We start from the raw sequence: 8,735 nt of genomic DNA, 5'->3' as shown, positions 1-8,735 counted from the left end.
TTCTCCTCCTCCTCTCCCTCGTCCTCCTCCTCCTCCTCCTCCTCCTCAGCAAGGGCTTGCCCGTCCTCCATGATCCTGTCCGTGCTACGTCTGTTCAAGTGGCTGGTTTGTCAGAGTACAACCGGAGGGAAGTGAAGTTGGTGGGAGGACCGCCCGTGTGCTCGCTGTCGATCCTTTGTTACTTATCGCTTCGGTAGGTATCACCTCCTGCCCCCGCGTTAATCCTCAACGTCCCGGCTACAAGACTTCCCACGGCTGGCGCACTTCCCTCACAGGATGACAAACAGCGGATCACGCAAGATTGTCCTTCTCACAGGATCCACGTAAGTATTTATGGGTATTTATGAAGGTCGCGGCTGACACAAACTGCCCGTCTCCCGACCTCCTTTCGTCCCCCTTGTCTGCCTAGCTACGTGATCGCAAGTGCTCCTGATTTCATCCTCATCTATGGGTAAAGCAATTATTTCAAAGTGTACGGCCGTCCAACAAGTGCTTTGGGAAATGACCCCCGCATGTCACCCCCCTGCTTCCTCGCTTATTTCTTCAACACCCTCCATGTTCTTGAATCTTGTAGAGGAGCAATCGGACGTGAAATCGCAATAAGCTTGGCAGGAAAAGGCTGTGAACTTATCCTCCCGGTGCGGGATGCCGAGAGGGGAAAACAGCTCGTCAAAGACATCCTCGAAAAGGCCGGCGCTCAAGCAGGGCCAGTCCACCTGGAGGCATGCGACATGAGCTCCCTCTCGTCCCTGCGAAACTTCGTTCGGCGGGTCCAAGAGGCTTATCCACGCCTTGACGTCCTCATCAACAACGCTGCAACCGTGCCTCCCACCCGGCAGCTTACCGAAGACGGTCTGGAGACCCAATTTTGCGTCAACGTGCTCTCATACTTCCTCCTGATGTTCTCGCTTTCCTCCTTTCTTCGAAAATCCGGCAAGGCGAGAATCATCAACGTGGCATCCAATCTCGCCGGAGATTTAGATCTAACGGACATGCAGTTCGAAAAGCGCAAATATAACAATATGCTCGCCTACAAGCAAAGCAAGCAGGCGGACAGGCAACTCTCTTGGGCGGGGGCCAAATTTTTTGCGGACTCGGGAGTCAAAGTCTTCGCCATGCACCCTGGAGTGACCACGTCTGCAATTCTGAAAGGAGTGGGCTATGAAAAAGGATGGGACTCTGCAGAGTTTTGCGCGAAAATGGCCGTGCAACTGGTGATGGAAGAGGAAGGGATGAAGACGATGGAAACTGGGACGTACTGGGTAAACGGGGAGGAGACTGCTTGTCCGTGGCAGGAGAACGACCAAGAATGCCAGGCCGTGTGGGACTACTGTAAAAAGTGCGCTGGTGTTGAATGAAGGAGCGCCGTAAAGGAGCCGGCATTGGGATGATTTTAGGGAAGCTTTTCCCCAGACTCGACTTTGAAGTGCTGAGAGATTGTCGAGCAAAATAAAGTTGCCTCCGAACGGGTCACGTGGGAACGCGTTTTGCGGCCAGGTTGCTTTGTTTTTTTAATTTGCGCGAAGGCACACTGGCCAACTATCTCTTACCTGTGACGTTCCCACATCCTCACGAGTCAGCCGGCATCTCCGGTGGAGCATGGCCCCGGGTCCATCACACCCTCGATTGGTACTCCATTTCCTCGGTATTAATTATCACCTTCTCACCGACCCCCACAAAGGGCGGGACCTTCAAGACTTCTCCATTGCTCAGCGTGGCAGGCTTAAACGTGGGGCTGGCCTGGCTTCCCTTGCTAAAGGGCTCCGTGCTCGCTACCTCAACCACCAGCGTCCTTGGCAGCCGTACCAAAAGGGGAGATCCTTCATGAAACTGGACGCGAAGTGTCAGGCCCTCCTGCAAAAATTTTTGCTCCGTTTCCGAGAGCACATTGCGGGATACCTCTATCTGTGTGAAGTCTTGCTTGTTCATGAGTACCAGTTTATCCCCTTCCTCGTAAAGGTAATCGTAAAGCTCCTCATCGTCTAGCCTGACTTTTTCAACACTCTCCGACGCTCGTAGCCGCTCGTGGTACTTGAGGCCTAGTAACAGAGGAAAAGATGTCGTGGAGGACATTATCAATCGTCTTCAAGCATTTCCTGCCCCCAGTGCAACTACCATGCAAACGTTTCCCATTCATAAACCATATTTTTGATCATCCTTCAACGAAATACATTTGTCCGCGCCATTGTTTGCATCTGCTGTAGTCTAATGCAAGACAAGACTACCACGGTAAGTACCTGTCCTGATGTCCCTCAATTCGACCTGATTGAACGCGCCACCCTTGCCTGGCTTGACAGCTTGAGCCCTTTTCACCATGACAAGCTTCCCTTTGTATTCCAACACATTTCCCACTCGCACTTGGTTGCCATTTATTTGTGCAAAGCACCGTCTAGCATGATAGATGACGGATGGGAATGCTTGGGAGGATAGGGGGGGCCTCGCACGAGAAAAAGCATGGAAGACGAGGAATTGATGAAGCCTTCCATCCAGGTTGCTAGCGCGGAGTAGATTCATGATAAAGCGATCAGCATACTGGACCGTGCGCGGGTGCGTTTTAAAAAAAATCACGACAGGTTGTGGTGAGAGCTCTGAAAGTGTGGGAGTTGTCTGTGTCGACTTGTTCGAATTGAAGTGAGGGGGAGGTTATTCTGATTCAAATGCGATCCCAAAAGCCTGAAGGGACGCGACCTTTACGGTTAGGCATAAACGTCGTGCCACCTGCATGGTGAACCTCATGTCCACCATTGTTGCCTGTGGGACGAAGCAGTGGATTCCTCAGTTTCCTTTATCACTTGCTTTCATATACCTCCGCTCACACGGGAGCGTGGGGATTCGGTTCTCAGCACTCCTCTGCAACAGAATTTTCTAACTCGATGCCATCATTTTTCAATCATTTTATGTATCAACAAAGCGTCGACACTCAAAAAGCTCTTCGCTGTAACGTCTTTACTATCAATACCAGCCAGAGCGTTGGGAACTGGCGGACACATGACTTTGAACCGAGCACATTTCGTGCATAACGTTTGCATCAAGTTTTTCACGGCGCTTCAACTCTTCACCTTTTTAAAGTTGACAATATATACTTTGACGCTCTTTGGTCATGGTTTCGGTATCGGAGTAGCCGCCGCCCCGGCCACGACGTCTTGCAATCCCACATCTCCTTGCGCGGAGAACGGTTCTCTCGCAGTGAAGAACATACTGTACATAATCATAGACGATTTGACGGCCGATTTGTCACTTTTTGGTGGAAAAATAGATCAAGCTCCCATTCCTAATCTGCAACATCGACTTGCTCCTCGTGCCGTGAACTTTCTGCGTGCGTATGCACAGCAAAGCGTGTGCGGGCCTTCGCGCAATTCATTTCTCTCAGGGCGGCATCCCGACGAGACACAGTCCTACACGTTTAAAACGAGCTTCCGGGACACTTTGCCCGACGCTGTGTCTCTACCTCAAGCCTTCAAAAACGCGGGCTACTTGACCTGTGGCTTCGGGAAGACCTTCCACGACGACGGGATTCCAAGCCCGCCGGACTACGACAATCCGTACAGTTGGTCCCCAGAGTGCCCATACTACGCTCCTGAAGAAGATTTTTGTGGGGAAGGTCAGCATGGTTGGTGCACTCCCGACATGCCTGAAGGTAACTTTACGGACGGGCTGGTTGTGGACGCGGCGATTGAGCGACTACGCGGGCACGTACATGCACAATCCGTTGAAGGACGAGGTGATCGACCGTTTTTTTTCGCCGTGGGGATCCGGAAGCCTCATTTAGATTGGGCAGTGCCCAAGGCCTACTTTGACGCGCAGGTCTCCCTGAGAGATGTCCGCCTTCCCTCGGACTCGGTCCGAGTGGCCCCGCCAGGCATGCCAGCTGTCGCTTACTACAACTGTAGCACGGAGCCGCCTTGGAAGCTGGCCATGCCGGAGATTGTCCTATCGCCCCACGAGCCCTTACAAGACGAGTTGGAACGAGAATTGCGACGGGCGTACTATGCGGCAGTGACATGGATGGACGCGAATGTAGGAAAGCTTTTGGACGCCTTGACTGAGCTAGGCCTCGACGAGAACACGGCCATAGTTTTCCACTCTGACCACGGTTTTCATCTCTCCGAGGAAGGAATGTGGTGCAAACAAAACACGCGAGAGATCGGCACGCGCGTACCTTTGCTCGTGTCAGCCCCCGGTCTGACAGTGCCATCGGAGGCGCGCCGAGAAAAGGAACAGAGAGAGACAGCCGGCCTGTCAGAGGCAATCGTCCAGCTTGTGGACATATACCCCACATTGCTGGACCTGGCTGGGCTCACACTACCTGATCCCAACATGCGAGGAAGAAGTTTGATCCCTCTAATGCGGCGCTGGGGCAGTGGAGGCAATGAAACCGAAAATGCGACCGGGTTCGGCGCCGCCTTCTCCCAGTATCCCCGTTGTGCGAGCACCTCGCTGGCTCCCAGTGGACTGGCATCCCAGGGATATCGATGGAATCGGCAATGTGCCTGGCTTGAGAACGACAAGATCGATGTGATGGGGTACAGCGTGAGAGTGGAGGGATGGAGATACACAGAGTGGTACACGTGGGAGGCGCGACGAGCCCGGCCTAGATGGAATGCTGCAGGTCTTGTAGCCGTGGAGCTGTATGCGATGGACATGAGCAGAGGAAAAGGTGTGATGGAGGAGATGAAGATGGAAGATAAAGTGGCTCGGAATGTGGCAAACGACGTACGCTATCGTCAAGAGCAGGAGCATCTGAGCAAGTTGCTCTATGACCACTTTTCGTCCTTCCAACCCTTTGCTATGAGCGCCGACGCCGTGGATACCTGACCTGTTTACACCACAGACATGGTGCATAAGCTTGAGCGAAAGCATGTAACAAAAACTTGGAAGTCTTGCGGCGACATAGTTCTTAATGGCACATTCAATAAAAGTCGCTTATTGAGGGTAGCAAGGTTGCCCGTTCTTACACAGCAGGATGTAAAATTGTACACAAAGCTGCAGGCAATTGAAAATTCACTATTTAATCCTGTGTCGCTAATCGTTCATATATTGCTTTCTCCCCATACACTTTATTGTACACTTCTCCTCTCTTCCCGATGTCAACGAGCACCCTTCAGCCCATATGATAGGACAAAAGCTCGCCTCCCCCGTGTCTTTTCCCATCGCCACCGGGCGTGCTTCTTGCCGCATGTCGGTGACTCTCTCTGGGCCCCGAGGATGGCGAGCTGGACGACGGCGAGTCTGTGACCCGCGACGCCCCCTCCTCTTCCCCCCAGTCCCGGCTCCGCCCTCTGAGCACCCCTTCCTCCACCTCGTCCATCCCTCGTATCCGATCCCCTGGCTTGATAAAGAGGGCCTCAATCTCCTCCAACGGCACGCCTTTGGTCTCCGGCAAAGTGAAGGCCAGTCCGATCAGCCCCGAGAGGGCAATCACGGCGTACATCCAAAAGGCCCCGTATTGCGTCAAAACGTGGGGGCTGGCGATTGTCAGAAAAGTGGCAGAAATGATCACGTTCCCGAGCCAGTTCACGCTCGTCGTCAAACTGTTCGCCAAGGAGCGGACATGCAAAGGGAAAATCTCGGCGCAGATCGTCCAGGGCATTGCTCCCATTCCCAGTCCGAACGTGAAGAGGTAAAGCACCATGCTCGCCACGCTCATGTACCCATACGGGTTCTCGCACACCGTGTACGCCCAGGGACCTGCCACACCCGTTCCGTCCCCCACGGGACAGGTGCCCAAACTGTCCATCGTCTTGTTTCCCGGCAGGCAGGCCCCCAAGGCAGGACAAAAGCCGCAAGATGCGCTCTCGACGCACTGGAAACACGTAGTCACGGGGAAGGAGCCGACAAAGACATTGTGGACGCGCGCGCATGACGGATCCACCACGCCGACCGGCTGCGACGAGGCCATGGCCAGGTAAAAACTCGCGCCTATCACCACCAACGACAAGGTCACCAGGCTCAGCGAGGTCAGCACCAGGGTGCGACGGCCCCACCTCTCCACCAGGCTCATGTTCGTGAGCATGCCCACGAACTGGGCCAAGGCCGTGAACCCCGCCAGCCAGATGGACGTGGTGTCGGAGAACCCGGCCATATTGTATATAGAGGCCGAATAGTACATCACCGTGTTGATGCCCGAGAGCTGTTGCAGCAGCATCAAGCCGCATCCGAGGGTCACTGCCCGCCGGATGGGTGGGGAGGTGCACAGGTCTCGCATCCGTGCCCGTGGCAAAGACGCCGTCGCCGCCACGTCTTCCTCGATTTCTGCGAGCTCGAAGGCGATATCCTCCGACGCCCGAAGCCTCTCCAAGACCCCTTTGGCATCGTTGACGCGCCCTCGCGCCACCAGCCACCGGGGAGACTCGGGGAGGTAGAGGACCCCGATGAACTGCAGGGCAGCGGGGATGGCCGCCACGCCCAGCATGTACCGCCACCCGCCCGGAACCTCCGCAAAGCCGCCGTCCACCATCCCCGCCACAAACTGCCCCCCCGTGATGAAAATGCAATTGATGGTCACCAGCCGGCCGCGGATGGAGGAAGGAGCGGCCTCGGCAATGTAGACGGGCACGGTCATGCTGGAAAACCCGATGGCGAGACCGATCACAGCCCGCCCCAAGGTCAGGAGGAAAAACGAAGGCGCTGCCCCCATCACCACGGCGCCCAGTGTGAAGATAACAGAGGAGAGGAGGATTACGGGCCGACGGCCGGCTCGCTCGGTCAAGAAACCTCCCGATAAGGACCCGACGACTGCCCCGATGGTGGTGATGCTCACGATGAGCTCCTGCTCCCATTCCGAGAGTTGCAAGTCGTTCCGGATGGAAAGCAAGGCGCCGGAGACAACGCCCGTGTCGTAGCCAAAGAGGAGGGAGGAAACGGCGCAGATCCCGGTCAAGAGGAAGATGTAGAAGCCGGCCTGCACTTCTTTGGGCGACTGAAGTCTGAAAAAAGGAGTGTTTTCTGTTTGTTTCCCGTGTGGATGAAAAAGTATTTCATCTTGCCCTTCGTCGCCCTCGCTGGTCATACCCATCGCGCTTCGTGTCGACGGGCAGGCGTCTTGGTGGGAGCGGGCTCGACTCTGTCGGAGGAGGAGCAAGCGACGTCGGTTGGGCGACGAAAGAGGCGAGGCGAGATGACTGCTGCCGCCTCCGCTGCTGCTCTGACTGCCAGTTATCTCCTCAGCACAATGCGTCTGGAGGCTTTTCCCGGTTTGCATCGCCGGGGGAGGCCGGAGGTCGTCGTTGTACGGGCTCGCACTCCTCCCGCGACGACTGGCTTCCAAATGACTGGGAGACGAGGTCGACGACGCTTCCGTCTGGCTGGCGTCTTTCTGACAGATTTTGCCCTCAACGGGGCGGTCTGTGGGATCCTCCACCCCTTCTTGTAAGCGTGGAAGCTCCACTAAGCTTGTTGAAATGGGGTCGCCCTCTCCTCGAGGCTGCCTCGTTGCCCGGTCTCTCTGTGCCACACCGCGAGGAGACACGCCCGCAGGTGCCAGAATGTAGGCTTTATCAACACGGTGTCCGGGGTGCAACGGTCGAGCTCGGACGGAATAGTTGCTATCCGAGCTTCTCGTACTCGCTGTGTTCTGCTTCTGGTGTGGGAAGGGATTGGAGATAAGTCCAGACTCGCGGTGCCCGAATGTGTTGTCCAATGCACGGTTCCCACCTTGAAACATGTGCACGCCCGTACAATGTCGTCCCCCCTTCCAAGATGCCTCCCACTCGCACCCAGCACTGAGCACGATCTCGAAAAAGATCCCCGATAAGCCTTTGGTCCCCCCCGAGGTCTGGACCGTCGCCGAGAACGTCAAGTTCAGGCACGTCCACGTCCCACAGCCGGGCTTGAATGGGAATACATCACTTTTACGCGTTCTCGGGGCTATATCTCCTCTTTTCCAGGTATCTCTCAATCCAAATACACAAGTTATGTGGCAAAATGGGCTTTCGCGTTGGAAAGCTCACGATTTAAGAGAGTCGAAGGAGCTGAAGCCAGAGTAAGGCGAGTAGCTTACATTGGTTAAAAAGGTGCCACTCTTGTCAATTGAGATGCGCGATGAATCATCACACAACCCTTTAGCTGCCATGCTGGCCCATCAAAATTGCATCATTAGTGATGGGGGCATGGGCACGCTTCTGGAGGCCTACATCGGTGCACCCTTGGATTCTAAATTGTGGTGAGTTATCACATCCCATGTCGCAGTCGTAGAAAGCCTTCAAGCACGCACATTCCCCAGAAATTGTTTTCTACCACGCTGTGGCTTATTCACAGGTCGGCGGGGTGTTTGCGCACCCACCCTTCAGCCATCAAAGCCGTGCATAGGCAATACTTCGAAGCTGGTGCGGACATAGCAACAGCGGCGACGTACCAGGCCAGCTTGGAGGGGTTCATGAGCTCAGCAGGTGTCCGTGTCACCCGAGCGCAAGCCGAGGATTTGATCCGTAAAGGAGTGGCACTGGCAATTGAGGCCCGTGACGAATTTTGGGCGGCGTATTCACGTGAAGAAGCAGGGAAAAGGAAGACCGAGGAGGCGGGGGGAGGGACACGGCAACGGCCATTGGTGGCGGCCAGCGTGGGGTGCTACGGAGCGGCCCAAGCCGATGGCTCCGAATATCGTGGAGCATACGGCTTGACGGTGGAAGAGGTGAGTCGAGAGATTGTCCCTGCCTTGGACGTGCTTTTGCCAAGTCGCACCAGCTCACCTTGTATGCGTCCTCATGCCCCCTTCTGCAGCTCACCTTGTATGCGTC

General features: G+C 55.3%; 4 protein-coding genes across 4 annotated transcripts; 2 read left to right on the top strand and 2 right to left on the bottom strand.

Annotated features, from left to right (window-relative positions):
* Window positions 1–276: 276 nt before the first annotated feature.
* NGA_0701800 (short-chain dehydrogenase reductase sdr) lies at window positions 277–1,470 on the top strand (the record flags this gene model as incomplete). Its single annotated transcript, XM_005852677.1, has 2 exons — window positions 277–323; window positions 575–1,470. 2 exons carry the CDS (start codon window positions 277–279, stop codon window positions 1,356–1,358), a joined length of 831 nt encoding a protein of 276 aa, XP_005852739.1. The 3' UTR covers window positions 1,359–1,470.
* An 87-nt stretch (window positions 1,471–1,557) lies between these two features.
* On the bottom strand, window positions 1,558–2,560 carry NGA_0701600 (translation elongation factor p). Its single transcript, XM_005852675.1, has 2 exons — window positions 2,238–2,560; window positions 1,558–2,039 (listed from the first exon to the last, which is right to left on the bottom strand). The coding sequence occupies exons 1-2, from the start codon at window positions 2,512–2,514 to the stop codon at window positions 1,615–1,617; spliced, it is 702 nt and encodes a 233-aa protein (XP_005852737.1). The 5' UTR covers window positions 2,515–2,560; the 3' UTR covers window positions 1,558–1,614.
* A 1,067-nt stretch (window positions 2,561–3,627) lies between these two features.
* IDS (iduronate 2-sulfatase) lies at window positions 3,628–4,815 on the top strand (the record flags this gene model as incomplete). Its single annotated transcript, XM_005852678.1, has 1 exon — window positions 3,628–4,815. The coding sequence occupies one exon, from the start codon at window positions 3,628–3,630 to the stop codon at window positions 4,813–4,815; it is 1,188 nt and encodes a 395-aa protein (XP_005852740.1).
* Window positions 4,816–5,101: 286 nt separating this feature from the next.
* On the bottom strand, window positions 5,102–7,663 carry NGA_0701700 (solute carrier family 2 (facilitated glucose transporter) member 13; the record flags this gene model as incomplete). Its single annotated transcript, XM_005852676.1, has 1 exon — window positions 5,102–7,663. The coding sequence occupies one exon, from the start codon at window positions 7,661–7,663 to the stop codon at window positions 5,102–5,104; it is 2,562 nt and encodes an 853-aa protein (XP_005852738.1).
* Window positions 7,664–8,735: the final 1,072 nt, after the last annotated feature.

Source organism: Nannochloropsis gaditana (assembly GCF_000240725.1).
Source record: "Nannochloropsis gaditana CCMP526 unplaced genomic scaffold scaffold1016, whole genome shotgun sequence".
Taxonomy (NCBI): Eukaryota; class Eustigmatophyceae; order Eustigmatales; family Monodopsidaceae; genus Microchloropsis; species Microchloropsis gaditana.
This window is presented reverse-complemented; position numbering and strand designations above follow the sequence as displayed.

Bases quoted from the DNA above. Each gene is read 5' to 3' on its own strand.
- NGA_0701600 (XM_005852675.1), bottom strand. From the start codon at position 2,514: ATGAATCTACTCCGCGCTAGCAACCTGGATGGAAGGCTTCATCAATTC. The intron at 2,040-2,237 runs GTACTTACCGTG...CTCTGTTACTAG, and splicing joins ATTGAGGGACATCAGGACAG to GCCTCAAGTACCACGAGCGG.